The sequence below is a fragment of the Asterias rubens genome, chromosome 15 (assembly GCF_902459465.1).
Source record: "Asterias rubens chromosome 15, eAstRub1.3, whole genome shotgun sequence".
NCBI classification, from domain to species: Eukaryota; Metazoa; Echinodermata; class Asteroidea; order Forcipulatida; family Asteriidae; genus Asterias; species Asterias rubens.
This window is the reverse complement of record NC_047076.1, coordinates 4007944-4027240: the sequence shown is the minus strand read 5'-3', so window position 1 is coordinate 4027240 and position 19297 is coordinate 4007944. Positions and strand designations below refer to the sequence as shown.

General features: G+C 38.9%; 1 protein-coding gene across 5 annotated transcripts; it reads left to right on the top strand.

The window, feature by feature from the left end:
* The first annotated feature begins 1803 nt into the window (after positions 1-1803).
* Positions 1804-18903, top strand: LOC117300422 (nucleotide-binding oligomerization domain-containing protein 2-like). 5 transcript variants are annotated; one of them, XM_033784214.1, is made up of 5 exons: positions 1804-2106; positions 3264-3415; positions 5276-5539; positions 14837-17482; positions 17535-18903. In XM_033784214.1, the coding sequence occupies exons 2-4, from the start codon at positions 3364-3366 to the stop codon at positions 17353-17355; spliced, it is 2835 nt and encodes a 944-aa protein (XP_033640105.1). In that variant the 5' UTR covers positions 1804-2106; positions 3264-3363; the 3' UTR covers positions 17356-17482; positions 17535-18903. The 5 variants fall into 5 exon arrangements, with proteins under 5 accessions (XP_033640105.1, XP_033640103.1, XP_033640104.1 ...); XM_033784212.1 differs by lacking the exons at positions 14837-17482; positions 17535-18903 and adding exons at positions 6208-8780; positions 8834-10231; XM_033784213.1 differs by lacking the exons at positions 14837-17482; positions 17535-18903 and adding exons at positions 6208-8991; positions 9045-10231.
* Positions 18904-19297: the final 394 nt, after the last annotated feature.

Sequence of the window (19297 nt, the reverse complement as noted above, 5' to 3'; positions counted from 1 at the left end):
TCAATCCAACTAATTTCACGAGAAACGCTTTTAAAGCCCACAAAAGCATCCAACCGAAGGCGGAGTGTCGCTTTAAAACTGGATCACATACGCAATTCCAGTGCTGTCGGAATATTAAGCATTGTTTTTTTTCTGTTAGTATTTTTTGTTTGTGGGCATTGTGGACACAAGCTGTGACAGCATCTCCTGGGGATGGTTTGTCACCTACCGATTATGGATGGTGTGTGAAGGACAACCTCTTGAAGCCAGCCTGGTTTGAAGGGCCGGCCATACCAGACACTTTATTTACTGATGGCAGTAACGACGAGGACTTGGAGGTCGAGGACATGGAGGTCGACGACGGTGACAGCGATTCCGAGTTGGATGAAGAAACTGTTGATGGACTAGTGAGCACCGCAGATGGCGAAGTGTGGAGCGAAGACTCAGATTCAGAGGAGGAAGAGGAGGATTATTTGTAGGAGAAAAAACTCTATTGGGATCAGGTTGGGGAGTATGGGGTAATGACCATCATTGTCCAGTAGGTTGTACGCCGCCCATAAATAAATTATAATGGAACTATTATGTTTAAGTGAATAAGCAACACTACAAGTTAAGAGCCTCAGCAACGGAAATTGTTTGAGATGTCTGTTCGGGTTTCTCAACTTCAGGTACAAAACAAGCATGCTGAGATATGGACGTGTGTAAATCAATTACAAAGTAAATGTTGAAGTAAATAATAACAATTTAACTATTGCTATATCTGATTAAAAAGAAATACATGGCATTTATAAACCTTTTTAGCAAGGATTTGACTCACAACAAATTAGTTTCATACACATCAGTTTCCTAGTTTACCTGACTGAGCTGACATCAGTCAAAGCCCGTTACAAATCCACAGGAAAAAAAAAAAAAAAACATGGTGAAGATTCACAGACTTCCGTCAAGGTCAATAATTACTTTTATAATGCTACTATTTTATTTTATTGATGTTTTCTTTTGTTAATTTGGTTTATTTTGTTCATTATAGATTATATGTATTCATAATTCAGGCGAGTCTGGCTGGCCCAACCCACCACTGAAAATGTCTGGCAGTGTTCATTCATGGTACCTGGGACTCTGCTGAACATTTTCCAATAGGTTTCATCAGGTTAACTCTTCAGCTGATCTAGCTTAATTTTTGGGGTGGGGCCATTTGGGCGTGTCTGGCTGGCCCAACCTACCACTGAAAATGTCTGGCAGTGGTCATTCATGGTACCTGGGACTCTGCTGAACATTTTCCAAGAGGTTTCATCGGGTTAACTTTCCAGCTAAGCTAGCTAAATTTTTGGATACTGGTTATGTACGTCTGGCTGGCCCCGCCCCCCACCCAAAATGTCTGGCAGTGGCCATTCACGATACCTGGGACTATGCTAAACATGTTCCAAGAGGTTTCATCGGTTAAATTTCCAGCTAAGCTAGCTCAATTTTTGGGCCCTTTCCCAAGGCCCCCATGACCGCACCCACCAGAGTGTGCTTGCCAGACGTCCATTTCCTTACTAAGGCATGTACACGCACCATCGCCATATACATGATAATTGGTTAACTTTCCAGCTAGGCTGACCTCCCTGGGTTCCTGCTCTATATAGCTTTTCCATGGTTTTGCAACCTTGGCAAAACACAATTCATGAGCTTTCCTATTATGGCACAACGTTACGGTTCACAATCAATGTTTTCAATACATGTAGTTTTTGTATTGTACATAAAATACAGTATGCTATTTTTGGATGTCTAGCCCTTTTGGGGTCTACATGCAGTGTGGAGCTGTTATGATGGGTTGTGGACGGCTTTCTCTCGTGTGTGACACATCACCTCATGAATCGCACAGGGAAGTGGAGGACGACCACCGTTCATCAGATAGGATTTATGAAGTGGAAGCATGCTGTTGCGTATTTTGCAGGGCGAGGGAACTCCTGTAACCACTGCCTTATGACTACGAGCATGAATGTAGAAATGCACCGAGATGAGGGACCGACCAATGATTGATAGTTTTTGCTGGGGAAATAAGTATGTCGTTGAAGAAGATATCGATAGGACAAGTCGGTACTGTGCATCAAACGCAGCCCTTGGAATCTACGTTACAACAGTGCAGTGAGTGCTAGCTAGGCCCATACATATCAAATCCTTCACTTTTATCAAAATTGGGATATAACAAGTATATTTAGAACTATGGCTGGGTCGTATGAGTAAAAGTTAATTTTTTCTTTTACTTTAGTAAAATTTAAAGTAAAGTGTTTACTACCATCCATATAAATAAAAGGAAGTAAAAGCTTTTACTGGAAAGTATTTACTAAAATGCTCAAAATCTACTTTTACATGAAAGTAAATTATTTTCTTTTTATAACTTTTCCATATGAATAAAACGGAGAAAATGGTACAAAATTCAATTAAATAATGGTAATTCTTCAAAGCAGCCCAGGATCGAGAGCAACCTTGAACACAGAAGTAAAGGCACCTCTAAAGAAATTACAGTGTTTAGCAAAGTTCCTTTAGGATAAAGGTTTATGTCCCAATGAGAGATATCACTGAAATTTCGAATAGACTCGTGCACAATGTTTCATGAGAGAAACAATACATGAATTCGTTTATATTTATGTTGAGGTTAAAATAAAACCGTTGAGGTTTTTGTTTCAATAAAGCAAGCTGTTTTAGATATTAAAAAGCATATGATTTTTTTCTTCTCATCAGCAGTGTATCGATTTTTGAAACAATGGAATGTTGAGCATTGTATTATTTTAACTTTTAAGTTAAAATTAAAAAGCTAAATTTGATGCTCGTATTCAGCTCTCATTCAACACTCTCCTTCTCCACTCTAACTTTTGGTAATTAAAATTGTGCTTTGGTCAATAAAAGACTGACGTTTCTGTGGATAAATCACCTTTATCTCAAACTGTTGTCAGAATCAACATCTCATAGCTGACTTGTACATTTGTCTATGTTTTTGTTAAATCAAATGCTGCTTGCTATGGGTTCGTGGGTTCGTGGTGTGCTACAAGACGTGAGTGGAGTTTCTTTTGTTAAGAGCCATTCAGCCACGACAGCTTGATATCACAACTATTTACTCCAAAGCATTAAGTGAATACTTTGCAGTAAAAGAATATGTTAATTCATACGGAATTTAGAAAATGCTTCTACTTAGAAGTTGATGCTTTTCCTTGTTGCTGTACTTGTCAATATTTACTAGTTTTTATTCATACGATACCTTAACTTCTTTTTAATTGTAAACAACACTGCCTTTCGATAAACAGGTACTAGAGATCTTTGTAACAATTTCATCAGTAAAGAGTTATAGAGTCGCCATGTTCACTCATTGTTGAATACCCTGTACTGTCCTAAGTGTTGGTCATCATGTCATCAGGGCCACAGAAGAACGATGCTGTCTCATCAAATGAGTCTCCTGGTAAGTAACAGTCAAGCTGAAGGAAATTGTATCAGTGAGATTTATAGTGTTTTTTGGAAGAAATAGTTTAAAAAAAAAAAAAAAAAAACATAAAATACTCAACAGCTTATGTGAATGGTATTTTCAAGTAAAGTTTGTTCAGTTAATGTAAGTAACGGTTTTGGGGGAGTTTAACAAAAAACATTTGTCTTGGATTTGAACCAACGACCTCTGGATTAACGTGCCGGCGCTCTACTGACAGCTATCTGGCCCGATGTTGGTGGTCTTTTTGTCAATACTTTTGTTCAGGGGTGCCAGTCAGAAGCTATACATCAGTAAGATAAAGACAAAATAGGGAGACTGCCAACATAGGGCTAAGTTGGTAGAGAGCTTTTTACACCTCATGTATAGATCCTCTAATCTGATTGGTTACAAATGGAGTCATGGAAATAGCCCCCCTTTTCTACCGGGGCATAGTCAATTGACTATGCCCGTTATGAAAATAACGCAACTATGATATGTATAATGTACGACTAGCGTTCCGTGTCACGGTTCGACCTTTCTTCGCAGACGACCTTTCACCGTATAGTCAGAGTGTTGTTGATTAGAAGAATCTTTATTCGGTATATAAAAGAAATATTGACTGCTTAATAATCAGGGAACAGTTAAAATTCTAGGCCCTTGGTGATGCCAAAACCCATGGCGAGGGCAAAGCCATGGGTTTTGACATCACCGAGGGCCTAGAATTTTAACTGTGCCCCTCATAGCAGTCAATGTTTTCATACTGGCGTATGACTTGTATGATGTATGCAACGATCAAAATTGTTTAAAATTTTAACCACGGTGGTGCAGGGATTTCCAAATATGTCCATGCTCTCGCACAGGATTAACTTCTGATAACTTTTGGGAAAACTTGTAAAAAAAATCGTTGGCCCAATGAAAAACTTACATAACAAGTGAAAGCAAAGAAATGTTCTCATAAAATACACTCGGATTTTTGTATTTCTTTTTCGAAAAAAATACGGTCGTGTCTTCAAATGAATCGCGGTAACTCGGCCTCTGACAAACGGCCACGGTATGCTGGATTCTCATCAGACTTGCCTCCTACTAGTGGTTTAATCCCAACGAGGCCTGGGTCTTGATAATTTTACCGAGACGAAGTCAAGGTAAAATTATTAAGGACCAGGCCTCGGCGGGTTTGAACCACTAGTTGAAAACCGATTCAACACACTTTGATTCCCATTCATAAATACCTTTTCGGTCAAAAACATCAATACTTACTTATGGCCAAAAAGTAAAATAAAAGCAAAAATTAAAATTTGTCAATGATTTCTTTCAACACAACACCCCTCCAGCTATGAAATGGTAAGACCCAGTCAAGGCCCTCGGGTAAACAACTCCTTATAAGGGAATGCTTTGCGCGTCGCGCGTATCGCGTGATGTGGCACAACTGTCTCGGCCTTTGCTCTCGACCAATGGGAATGAAGAAACTGTCTTATAAGCGCAGGTGCAAACTCGCGTGTCACGCCCATGTTTCAACACTTTTTACTGGTCATAAACAAAGGTTTATAGGCCTACACACACCCACGTGACGCGCTCTCCACCAATAGGACTATAGCGAAACTGTCTGAGGTATTTATGAATGTCAGATAATGTTCTTTTTGATCATACAAAAATTGTTTGAAAATCGACTCATGTGCTTCCAAAGTGGTCCTGTAGCATGCACTGAAGTTACCTCCAAGTTGGCTGTAAGAGTTGCCTCGTGTGACAAGACTCTCATAGTCCTCAATTGCACTACAAAGTTATGAAGGTCTGGAATGTTTCATTTTCATTGGTCTAACTATCTTCTAGTTAATCATGTTACATGGTATTCTTTCGCAGAAAAACATTGCCTCGATGAAACTCTGTTTCGGGACTTGTCTAGAAACATCGGGAAAGATTGGCATCGACTTGGGACCACTTTGAGTTTTAGTGCTGCAGAGATTGAGGCATTCGTGTATAACAACAGAGACAACCTGGAAGAACAAGCCTTTCAGATGTTCATTGCTTGGAGAAGAAAGCAAACCAACGACACTGAAGCAACGGGGTCATTGAGGGCAGCATTGGTTGAGATAGAGCGTGCTGACATGGCAGCTAGATTATCAGGTTCTGTTGGCTAAAATTTCATTTCTGCACTGACATTCTTTTTTCATTTGAGAGGTGGAGCACTTGCCACATGTCTGCCATACTATTTTTTCAAAAATAAAGCTGCAACCGCATGGACGAGAGTTCCGTGTCTATTTTTTTGCATAATGTGGAAACATTTCAAATGACAAGAATCTTTCCTGTAATATATTGAACGCATTTCGTTCCTGCACTGTCTTAGACACGAATTACACAGTGAAATCTGGCCTTTTCAATTTCACTTGGCTTCGCCTCGTCAAATGGAATAATCCTTAGTTTTACCTCTTGTCATATTCTATGACAATGCACTCATATGCATATTATTTTCGTAAAGTGTTTAAACATATCTCAGTTTCGTTTAAACCTGCTGTCTGATTTCACTATATTCAATTTATATAACATTGACATTCCCTATAGAAAAATCTACTGGGATTCGTGGCGGGACCCACTGGGATGCCTGATGTGAATTATCCCACCGGGAATCCCTGATGACCTAATCCAGGATCCTGGTAAAAAACGATGAGATCCATTTGATTGGCAAAAACCACTTGGCAAACTGTCTTATGAATTCCTCTAGTAGTGAGTTGTCTATCAGAGAAAAAACTAATTGCTAAGGTTAACAACTTCATTAAATCTTCAACTGATTTCAGATGGGGCTGGGTCTTATGTTGATGTATTGACCTGCAGTGAAGAACTAGCTAACCATTACATCGAAACAATGAAAGTCACGACGTACCCTTTGGCCAGGGATCGAGCCATGGGGATGGCTGAACTTCATGTCAACTTGCAACTCGTGAGAGAAACGAATCGACTTGAGAGACATCATTCTCAAAACTCCAACTTGCAACCTGACCAAGAAAAGATTCCATTGGGTTCTTATGAAGACATTTTACATCCCGATGGTCCTGGTACAAAACGAATCCTAGTCACAGCTGAGACTGGTTATGGAAAATCCACACTTTTGAAAAAGATTGCCTATGATTGGGCTCTTATTCAATCCCCAAAGCGTCACCTTCTTTCACAGTCTCCCCTGGCGATATACAGGCTCTTATTTCTCTTGAATGTTAACCTCATGAGTAAGGATTTCAACTTCATTGATGCTATATTTTCTCAGATCCTTACGGACTGTAACTACTTGACGAAAAAAGGTCTGAAATCTTTCATTCAGAAACATCCAGAGGAAGTCCTTATTCTATTTGATGGAGCAGATGAGGTTTTGTTTCAGATGTTAGACAGGGCAAATGGGTTAGATACTATCAAAGGTGTCCTTTCTTTCCAGTCCTTCAAATCCTGCCGAGTTATTGTGTCTAGCAGACAGTTTACAGCTCTCAAGCTTCTCAAGTGGTATCCACATTTTACTCGGGTTAGGGTAACTGGTTTCAATGATGAAAACAGGCAAGAGTATGTTGGGAAATACCTGACCAACTATGATTCCAAATACCAAAGTGAGCTCCTGAAGGAAGTTCAGGAGTCGCAAACCCTACGCACATTAGGAGAGATACCATTGATGTTCTGGTTGATGTGTACCACGTGGGAGGAATGCCATAAGCTACCTGATAGGGTCACAAAGCTGTTTAACAGTGCAGTAAGGGTCCTCTATCAGCACAGGGTTAGTAAAAGCTCAGCAACTTGTTCCGACACCTTCACAACAGCAACATTTGATGACCTTAGTAAACAACTTGGAAAGGTAGCACTTGAGGGATTGCTTAATCCAAATGGTGTCAAGCTCCATTTTACACAGGCAGAGTTTGACTCTGAGAGGGTTGTGGCTTTGGGATGTGAAGTTGGCTTGCTGGCCAACACCAAGGCTATGCATGAGTTGGAGGAATTTGACTATGTCACCTTCCTCCATAAGACATTTCAGGAATATTATGCAGCAATGTACCTTGCAAATTTGGCATTCTCTAACCCTGAGATGTTCAGGAAGTATGTGTCACAAATTCTGGGTGGTAACATGGACACCATGGAGTATTTACTTCGGTTCTGTTGTGGGCTGAATTCAGTTGCTGCTGAAATAATCATTGCCCTTGTAGGTGAGAAGCTAAGCCACAACGAGCTGGACACCTTCATGAGTTTCCTTCTCAACTATATTCCGTATAGAAAGATATTGTTGTTGCTTCTGTTCGAGGCCGAGTTGGAGTTCATGGTGAGAGACTTTGCAGATGCAGATTGGGTTCGTTTTTCTGGTTTGCTTCAAGGTGAAGACCTCTTGGCTGTTCATTATTTTGTGACGACATTGGACAGGACAATTAAACTGCCACATGTATCATACATTTGTGCCATTGGTCATTCTTTGTCTGATGTTGAACTTGTGAAGGACATAATGCGACATGGCATCACAACGAAGTCACTAGATCTCAATGGAGTCAACATGAATGGCAAGATTGATACTCTCAGAGATATTTCCATGCATGCATTATCTCTTTTTGTGGCTGACTGCAATCTCAACAGCAAAGACATCTCAAGGTTGTTTAGAATGATTTCAGAAACTGACAGTATTACAGCAGTAGATCTTAGTAACAACAGCTTGGAAAGTTTGCAAACTGATGACATCTGCTCTTCCATGTCTGTCACGCTGTTAAATCTAAGTGGATGCAGTCTAACGAAAGACACTGTTGATGTTCTTTTCCGTTTTCTGTCAGCATTGAGCAATGTCAAGAAGGTTATTCTTAGTAGGAATAATCTCCATGGCTTAACACCAGTTCATGTCAGTCAGGTCCAGTCTCTGGAGTCCTTGATTCTCATAGATTGCTCATTACAGAAGAATGATATGAGGGGTTTGTTCTACATCATGGCTGCTGTTGGTAACATCCAATGGGTTAGCCTGAGTAAGAACAACCTCTGCGGTCTTCAGAAAGCTACAATCGCCCCAGTTTCATCTCTTCTCTCCTTGGACCTGAGAAATTGTGGGCTTGAAAACAGAAACATGAAGCCACTTCTGTGTATGCTGTCAAACCTGCCTAATGTACAGAGAGTCAATGTAAATAACAATGACATTGACAAGGAGATTCTTGCTTCTCTTGGTCTCAATGCATCTCCTGAATTTGGGCACGATGTCGAATTTGTTGAAAACAGTAGATATGTTTATATCTTCAGTAGCAACATGACATACATGATCTCAAGGAACGCACTTCGACGGAGATACAGTGCAAACTGTCTCCTGATCTGAGGTCATTGAACTCCCTCTTACCGGGATACGGTGCAAACTGTTTCCTGATCTGAGGTCATGGAATGCACTCTGCCTGATTTACAGAGCAAACTGTCTCCTGATCTGAGGTCATGGAATGCACTCTGACAGAGATACAGTGCAGGCTGTTTCCTGATCTGAAGTCATGGAATGCACTCTGACCGATTACAGTGCAAACTGTTTCCTGATCTGAGGTCATGGAATGCACTCTGACAGAGATACAGTGCAGGCTGTTTCCTGATCTGAGGTAATGGAATGCACTCTGCCTGATTTACAGAGCAAACTGTCTCCTGATCTGAGGTCATGGAATGCACTCTGCCTGATTTACAGAGCAAACTGTTTCCTGATATATTAAGTTTTTATCCCCATACTTTAATGAACAAAATATGCTGCATTCTTAAATGTTCTACTTTCTACTCCACTCGTGCACCACAATAGTATATTCACCCTTTACTACATAACAATAATAATTCTTGATCAACGATTGTAAGATATATGTACACAGTCCATTAAACTTCTTAAAGTGTCAAATAAAAAAGTGCCTGTATAAGATGTGGTTTGATGACCGGATATTTGCTTATTTTCCTTTGTGGTACCTTTATCAAAATAGTTTGGGTAAACAATAATTGTTGACGATTGTTCTTTTTAGAAAATGTTTAATGTGTAATACTGATTGAGGATTAATATCAATTTCAACTACACATAAAAGGTCTGGTGTTTGGCAATCGACTTCGTTTCGACTTCGAAAAATTAATGTAAATAACAACTTACGTGGTAAGAAGTAGCAGCTTTGGATAGTATAATGCATCTTGAGAAACATCACTTTTAAGTACCATAAGTAGGCTAGTATGGTTCGGGAAAAATAAGTCACCATCATTTTAATATAAGAGGCGTTTCCACGGTAACGCTTCTAGGATTTTGCATTAGGGATAATTCTTCCTGCATGATATTCACTCCGGTTTTTCGGTGATATCTCCAAAAGCCGACCACCTTTTAAAATGAAAATATCAGGGGTTAGTTATACATATAATCTGCATAGATTGAAACATTCGAAGGGTATCAAACCAAACGTATTCACACCATTATTTTTTAAATCTCATTGAAGATGTGCTTTTGAGAAACGAGAATCTCATTTTTTCCCCGGAATCACTCAGAAAATTTGTCTTTCTTTGTTAATTCCGTGCAAGGAGGAACAACAAATCGAGATGTTTGGTTTTGTTTCGTGTGTATTTGGTGCTACGGAGATTTGTTACGTTTCCTGCTTTTTAATAATTAGCAAGGGTGCGTTTTGGCGACCTCAACCAGAACCCCCCAAAATGAGCTTTTCATGAAGAAATTTTGTATGTTCATTTTTGACTCACTGTTGTAGTTGTTTCAACAGAATCGCAGCTAACATGTTTGGCTTGGACCTGGCTTCAATAGTATTAGTATTGTTGCTATTTTTTTTTAAAATATCAAAATTCCTTCTTAATTGCATTAATCTACAAATTGTGGGGGGGGGGGGTGAGGGGGGAATTCCGCAGCTCTTATAAATTGTTTCAGACAGTTAAATGTATATATTGAAAAAAATTCAATTGCAAACATTTTCAATTGTTGAGTTCAGAACGTTGGGGTCATTAATTTAGCTTTGCCAGTTTTTAAACTGATTTTGTATGGTTTTTGTTCCATCATAGGTATTATATCAAATAGAAGTGTATTTGTATTAGGCCTAAACGTGACTTTTTATTTTTATTTTTTATTTTATTTTAATATTGATATATTTTTACTACATGGAGTTTAATATTATTTATTTGTATTTGAATCTTGCTTTCAAAGGCGATATACTGCCGTTATTTATATACTATTTTTGTATTTAAACGATTTTTGTATAAATTGTATTTTGGCAATTTGCAACTTTCTATCCATTGGAGCTTTACTTATTCTGTGTACTTTTGAAATATGCAACACTAAAAATAAATTGAAAAAAATACCATAATTGAAATCCAACTTAGCAGTTTCCCTCCTGCTTTGTTCGTGAATGCCGTACGCCATACATGAAGTGGATTCAATGTCTCTATCTATTTTTTTTTTACGCAGTGAAAAGTCTTCTGGCAACTATACAAAATAGGTTGTTAAAAAAAAGTATATATTTTAAGTTAGCCTGTGTCAACTTATGCGGAACAGCTGAGGATTGATTTGGGTAGAAATTAAAAAAGCTAGGGCCTTCTTGCTTGGCCCATCAATACTGAAGTGCCAGATTATTTGTACACTTTGAACACTTTCATTTCGGATACATTTCCCATGGTGTTTTCTAAACACCTGGGTTATAAGCGCCTATAACGGGCGCGTGTACACTCTGCCTTATATTGAAATACTAGATTTTCATCCTTTCCTAGCTGTACTATATTGTGGTAATTGCATTGAGCTGTCTCGTGGTTTGAAACTGTTTACAAACAGAGATAATTTGATTAACATGTTCCCAGAATCGTGGGTTTTTCCTATTGTGAACTATACACCCCCGCCATTTCATACTAAATGGCGGACCGCTTAGAAATGAAAGGAAGACCACGCAACAAGGGATTTTGTCTGAATCATTACATCGTTTTACTTTTAAAACATAAACCCAACCATGTTAATTGCACGATAAAAGTATCCTATCCGAAGCAGAGTGTTCATTTAAAAATAGCTAGATCTTATACGCAATTCCAATGCTGTCAGAGTATTGGGTAAACTTTTTTTTTTTTTTTTTTTTGCTTTGTTTTTGTATGGCTTGCCATGGTTTTGCAACACTGTATGCGAAAAACACGTTCCAGGGGTTTTCCTGATTGCACAATTCGTTCAACGGTTCAATCAATGATGTCACTTGTGTACCTAATGACATGATAATGACGTTGCAATGACGTTGTACATGTACAGTTTGTATGTTATTATTGGTTGATGTCTATTTGGGTCTACGGTATGTTGCATGCAGTGTATAGCCTATATGATGGGTTGATGAATGGGCGGCTTTCTCGAGTGTGACACATCACAGCATCATCACCACGAGAACCGCACACACCGAAAGAGCGTTGTGTTGATGCATGCTGTTGCGTATTTTGCACAGCCAGGGAGCAAGCACTGTAACCACTGCCTTTGACCGAGCATGGTAGAATCATGGAGGAATAAATTAGTCTAATTTATACCTCCATGGTAGAATGCACTGAGATGATCGTGAGGGGGGCCGATGATTGATCGTTTTTGCTGGGGAAATTAAGCTATCGGTGAAGAAGATACGATAGAACGAGTCGGTACGTGTACCTCATGAGGTCAGGTAACGTAGGCAAGGATGGACTCTTCCGCCGGCAACAGACACTGATTACGAGACAGCTACTATACTAGAGTAGGCCTACACACGCCATATGGAGCATGGAGGATACAGGGGTTACGACAAGGTAAGATTAATAGCAGACGAGGGAAGTTGCTATTACGTGGGAATGGTCAAGTGTATTATTGCACTCACAGTCACAATGGAGGTTCACTCGATCTTACCACAGAGCTGATGGTTATAATTAGATGCTTGACTACTTTTTTTATGGCCGAATTAACCGTGGATGTAGAGTAAGTGAATCAACATTTTAAGCGCCCAGTTTATTAACTGGGTCTTATACCAATGGATGTAGAATTGTCTACCCCGTTCTTATCTACTCTATGCAGTCATCGTGTTAACCTTGGCATTTGTGTGATGACACTTCCTTTGGGATTTTGTAAATGTAGGATCCATTCTATTTGACTATTTTATAAAGAACATGGGATCGATTGAGGCATGATTTTAAATGAAATGCACTCAAACAAAACTAAGAATTATTCAATTGATAAATGTTTGTTTATGCTCCCCTCTACCCTTTCTCCCGTGAAGCTAGGTTACTAGTTTTACTATCATCATGGAGGTTGAAATAGATGATGTTAATACTTTGTATGCATCAATCAGCCATCTTGCTTCCCTTACTCTATAATAGCCTCACTCGGTGCTCATCTGCTGTTGGATGTTGTAAATATACCTACAATGCAACTTTCATTTAATGTAAAGCCAGACAAAAACCACAGTATAAAAGTTATCAAATAAATTAGATATTGAACCAGTTGAATAATCAAAATACTTTTGTAAAACAAAACCACCGAGAAAGAAAATGGCACAGAAAAAAAATACATTTAAAAACATTTTGGGAAAAAGTTATTTTATGTTTTCAGACTCGAACCACATTATTTCTTTTTCACAAATTTATAAATTCATTCATTTTGGCACATGGAGAAACCAATAACATGAACAAATAGGTTTACGTTTTGATGGTTAAGGTTCACTCTTCACAGAACTGCCCAAACACGTTTATACATAGCTCAATTCTCCACTTTTATTAAAATGCGGACAAAACATTGATTTTTCAGAGTAATCTTACTTCAGTGTACACTCTTTTGTTGTTGAAAACAACTAGTTCATTTCATTTGCTGTGTTATACAGGTAATACGGATCTTCATCGTGAACATTTTTTCATCGGTAAAAAGTCACCATTGTTCGCTCATTACCCTGTAGTCCTAAGTGTTGGTCATCATGTCATCAGGGCCACAGAAGAACGATGCTGTCTCATCGAATGAGTCTCCTGGTAAGTAACAGTCAAGCTGAACTCGTAAGTAACAGTCAAATTGAAGGAAATTGTATCAGTGAGGATTATAGTGTTTTTTGGAAGAATTTTTTTCTCAAAAAAAACCCCATAAAGTGATCAACAGCTGATGTGAATTTTGTTTTCAACTAAAATTTGTTCAGTTAATGTAATGTAAAACTTTTTGGGGGTTGAACAAAAAACATTTTGATTTTAACCATAACCTCTGAATTAACGTGCCGGCGCTCTACTGACTGAGCTATCTGCCCCGATGTTGGTGGTCTTCAAAATTTTGTCATACTTTTGTTCAGGGGTGCCAGTCAGAAGCTATACATCAGAAAGACAAAATAGGGAGACTGCCAACATAGGGATAAGTTGGTAGAGAGCTTGTTTGAAAATCAACCCATGTGCTCCCAAAGTGGTCCTGTAGCATGCACTGCAGTTTCCTCATAGTCCTCAATGTTGTACAACAGTCGGTTGTTCAACAAAGTTATGAAGGTCTGGAATGTTTCATTTTCATTGGTACAACTATATTCTAGTTGATCATGTTACATGGTATTCTTTCGCAGAAAAACGTTGCCTTGATGAAATCCTGTTTCGGGACTTGTCTAGAAACATCGGGAAAGATTGGCGTCGACTTGGGACCACGTTGAGTTTTAGTGCTGCAGAGATTGAGACATTCGTGTATAACAACAGAGACAACCTGGAAGAACAAGCCTTTCAGATGTTCATTGCTTGGAGAAGAAAGCAAACCAACGACACTGAAGCAAGGGAGTCATTGAGGGCAGCATTGGTTGAGATAGAGCGTGCTGACATGGCAGCTAGACTTTCAGGTACTGTTCACTTATAATGCATTTATATACTGCACTCAAATCCTTTTTTTTTTTATTTGAGTGGTGGAGCACTTGTCACATGTCGTCCAAACTACTAATTTGTCATACATAACGCTGGGACATGGGTGGACGAGAGTTTCGTGCCTATTTCTTGTACAATTGTGGAAACATTTCAAATTAAAAGGATCTTTCTTCAAACAGATTTTGAGTGCATTTCGGTACTGCATTCTGTTGCCTCGTGAAATAGAATAACCCTTAGTTGACCTCTTACGCACTCATATGGATTTTTTTTTTCGTAAAGCCTTTGAACATATCTCAGTTTCACTTAAACCTGCTGTCTGAATTGACTGTGACTTTCCCTAAAGAAAAATCTCCAGGGATTCGCAGAGGGACCCACTTACAAAAATGTAAGTAAAAAGTTCCACCGGGATCCTGGTTGTGATCTATTCCGCCAGGAATTCCACCTGGAACCCCGCTTGCTACAAATGACCTAAACCAGGATCCTGGTTTAAAAAAACCAGATGAGATCCAATTGATTGACAAAAATCAATGGCAAACTTTCTTGTGAATTCCTGTGATTGTCTAACAAAGAAAAAACACTAATTTCTAAGGTTCACAATTTCATTAAATCTTCGACTGATTTCAGATGTGGCTGGGTCTTCTGTTGATGTATTGACCTGCAGTAAAGAAATAGCCAACCATTACATCGAAACAATAAAAGTCACGACGTACCCTTTGGCCAAGGAGCGAGCCATGGGGATGCCTGAACTTCATGTCAACTTGCAACTCCTGAGAGAAACGAATCGTCTTGAGGGACATCAGTCTGAGAACTCCACCTTACAACCTGACCATGAGAAGATTCCATTGGGTTCTTATGAAGACATTTTACATCCCGATGGTCCTGGTACAAAACGAATCCTAGTCACAGCTGAGACTGGTTATGGAAAATCCACACTTATGAAAAAGATTGCCTATGATTGGGCTCTTATTCAATCCCCAAAGCGTCCCGTTCTTTCACAGTCTCCCCTAGCGATGTACAGTCTCTTATTTCTCTTGAATGTTAACCTCATGAGCAAGGAGTTCAACTTCATTGATGCTATATTTTCACAGATCCTTACAGACTGTAACTGCTTGACAAAAAATGATCTGAAATCTTTCATTCAGAAACATCCAGAGGAAGTCCTCATTCTGTTTGATGGGGCAGATGAGGTTTTGTTTCAAATGTTAGACAGGGCAAATGGGTTAGATACTATCAAAGGTGTCCTTTCCTTCCAGTCCTTCAAATCTTGCCGAGTTATTGTGTCTAGCAGACAGTTTACAGCTGTCAAGCTTCTCAAGTGGTATCCACATTTTACTCGGGTTAGGGTAACTGGTTTCAATGATGAAAACAGGCAGGAGTATGTTGGGAAATATCTGACCAACTATGATTCCAAATACCAAAGTGAGCTCCTGAAGGAAGTCCAGGAGTCACAAACCCTACGCACATTAGGAGAGATACCATTGATGTTCTGGTTGATGTGTACCACGTGGGAGGAATGCCATAAGCTACCTGATAGGGTCACAAAGCTGTTTAACAGTGCAGTAAGGGTCCTCTATCAGCACAGGGTTAGTAAAAGCTCAGCAACTTGTTCCGACACCTTCACAACAGCAACATTTGATGACCTTAGTAAACAACTTGGAAAGGTAGCACTTGAGGGATTGCTTAATCCAAATGGTGTCAAGCTTCATTTTACACGGGCAGATTTTGACTCTGAGAGAGCTGTGGCTTTGGGTTGTGAAGTTGGCTTGCTGGCCAACACCAAGGCTATGCATGAGTTGGAGGAATTTGACTGTGTCACCTTCCTCCATAAAACCTTTCAGGAATATTATGCAGCAATGTACCTTGCAAACTTGGCATCCTCAAACCCTGAGATGTTCAGGAAGTATGTGTCACAAATTCTGGGTGGTAATATGGACAACATGGAGTATTTACTTCGGTTCTGTTGTGGGCTGAATTCAGCTGCTGCTGAAATAATAATTGCCCTTGTAAATGAGAAGCTAAGCCATAACGAACTGGACACCTTCATTGGTTTCCTTTACAACTATATTCCGTATAGTAGGATCATGATGTTGCTTTTGTTTGAGGCCGAGTTGGAGTTCATGGTGAGAGACCTTGCAGATGCAGATTGGGTTCGTTTTTTTGGTTTGCTTCAAGGTGAAGACCTCTTGGCTGCTCATTATTTTGTGAAAACCTTGGGAAGGACAATTAAACTGCCACATGTATCATACATCTGTGCCATTGGTCATTCTTTGTCTGATGTTGAACTTGTGAAGGACATGATGCGACATGGTATCACAACGAAGTCTCTGGATCTCCATGGAATCAACATGAATGGCAAGATTGAAACTCTCAGAGATATTTCCATGTATGCCTTATCCCTTTATCTGGGTGACTGCAATCTGAACAGCAAAGACATCTCAAGGTTGTTTAGAATGATTTCAGAAACTGACAGTATTACAGCAGTAAATCTTAGCAACAACAGCTTGTGTAGTTTGCAAACTGATGACATCTGCTCTTCCATGTCTGTCACGCTGTTAAATCTAAGTGGATGCAGTTTAACGAAAGACACTGTTGATGTTCTTTTCCGTTTTCTGTCAGCATTGAGCTATGTCAAGAAGGTTAATCTGAGTGGGAACAACCTTCATGGCTTAATGCCTGTTCAGGTCAGTCAGGTTCTGTCCTTAGAGTCCTTGATTCTCACAGATTGCTCATTACAGAAGAATGATATGAAGGGATTGTTCTATATCATTGCTGCTGTGGGCAACATTAAGTGGGTTATCTTGAGAAAGAACAACCTCTGTGGCCTTCAGAAAGGTACAATCACCCCAGTTTCATCCCTTCTATCATTGGACCTGACAGATTGTGGGCTTGAAAATGGAAACATGAAGCCACTTCTGTGTATGCTGTCAAGGCTGCCTAATGTACAGAGAGTCAATGTAAATAACAATGACATTGACAAGGAGATTCTTGCTTCTCTTGGTCTCAATGCATCTCCTGAATTTGGGCACGATGTCGAATTTGTTGAAAACAGTAGATATGTTTATATCTTCAGTATCAACAAGACATACCTGATCTCAAGGAATGCACTTCGACGGAGACACAGTGCAAACTGTTTCCTGATCTGAGGTCATGGAATGCACTCTGACTCATCAAAGTTCTCATCAAAGCCTGTTCAGCATCTAGATGAGGGAACGTTGTGTGGTGCTTTGCAGCATTGGGAACTTACAGTGCAAGCTGTTTTCCTGATCTGAGGTCATGGAATGCACTCTGACTATGATGCAGTGCAACTCTTTGCTTATCTGAGGTCATGGAATGCACTTTGACAGGGATACAGTGCAAACTGTTCCCTGGGCTGAGGTCATGGAATGCACTCTAACTGAGATTCAGTGCAAACGGTTTCCTATCTGATGTCTTGGAATGCACTTTGACTGAGATACAGTGCTAACTGTTTCCTGACCTGAGGTTATGGAATGTGTAATCTGAATGAGATGGTGCAAATTGTGTTCTGATCTGAGGTCATGGAATGTACTCTGACAGAAAAGTGCAAACTGTGTCCTGATCTGAGGTTACGTTATTACAGGTTTCAAGAATCAAGCATTGGTAGAGTATATTGGAAATGTTTCTATTTTGCCGGTTTCAGATACATAAATCCACTATAAAGGTCAAACCCTGTTTTGGGGGTAAATAGACTTCATAGAAGCAGTGTTGTTGTCATGATCACCGCTTTGTGTCTGATCTTGTACTTTATTTGATTCAAACAAACAATGTATTTATACTAGGTTACTAACTTCAACGGATTGAGAGTAAACAACCTGTTAGAACAGATCATATTCTCAAGTGTAGTGTTAAATGCTGTAGTGATGTGACTTTGAATATTAATTATCGTGTGCTATACACCAGTTTTAAGTCTTTCAAGGGTATTTCTTTTATTCGATCCGTGGCTTTTTAGAGTGTTATCAGTGCAAAAAAATGAATACTGTAAGTTGACATTTTATTTATATATAATAAAAGCTTGAATGAAAATTGACTACCCAGACAAATCTACCAACAGATGAATATGCCGTGCTGTTAAAATTTAAGCTTATTAAAGGCAGTGGACACTATTGGTAATTGTCAAAGACCAATCTTCTCACTTGGTGTATCTTAACATATGCATTTAACAACAAAACTATATTTATATAGTAAGGGCATTTTTATTATCCCCACCTGTTTTTGCAGTAACTCAATTAAAACTTGTGTATAAAGAGATGGTTTGTACAGTCAAGCGGCTCGGTTTTAAATTGTTGTGCATTTTGTTGCCTTTTGAACAAGGTGCGTTATGTATCATTTAATATTTTTTATAAAGTAAACTGAAATGTATTAAGTTTTAGTCCCATTTACTTTGATCTGATGCTGCATTTTTTTTTTAAATTAACTACTTCCCTGTTACTCCTCTCGCCCACACTCCGACAAATAAATATTCAATAATATTAATAACACCCGTTATAAATATGCGTGACCGATTTTCGTATACTTTTCTAAACATTAATAAGTCCTGTACTATATTTCTTTACGTGTCAAATAATTCGTGGTTTTCACTGTTTGTGACGTGATCTGGTGTAGTTAAAAAGAAATCGTCACCATTGTGTTCGCTTGGTAAGGCGAGAGTTCAAGATGTTGGTTGTTACAGTAGTATTATAAAAAACAACGAGTTCCATTAAATTCTATTTTGAGTAGGTTTCTTTGTCGTAGAATAAATAATTGAAAGATGGAAAACAATTAATGGCCCAGTATTAGGATCATCGAAAAATACTCTAGGCATGCAACTTTGCTCTCAAAACAACGTTATTTTACTTAGTTGAAAATGATGGAGGTGTCAAATTGTTTTTGTCAAGAGAAGAGAATTTTTATTGATTTTTAGTGTGCATTCATTTAACTAAAATAAAACCTTAACTGTGCATAAGTGATTAAAAGTGATTTTGAGATAATTTTTAAAGAAAATGATCTAAGATGAATGTCTGATTATAAATTGTATACTGTTTGTCCGAGGTATAGTGGAGAGTACAGCTCTGCTTATTATGTGAAATT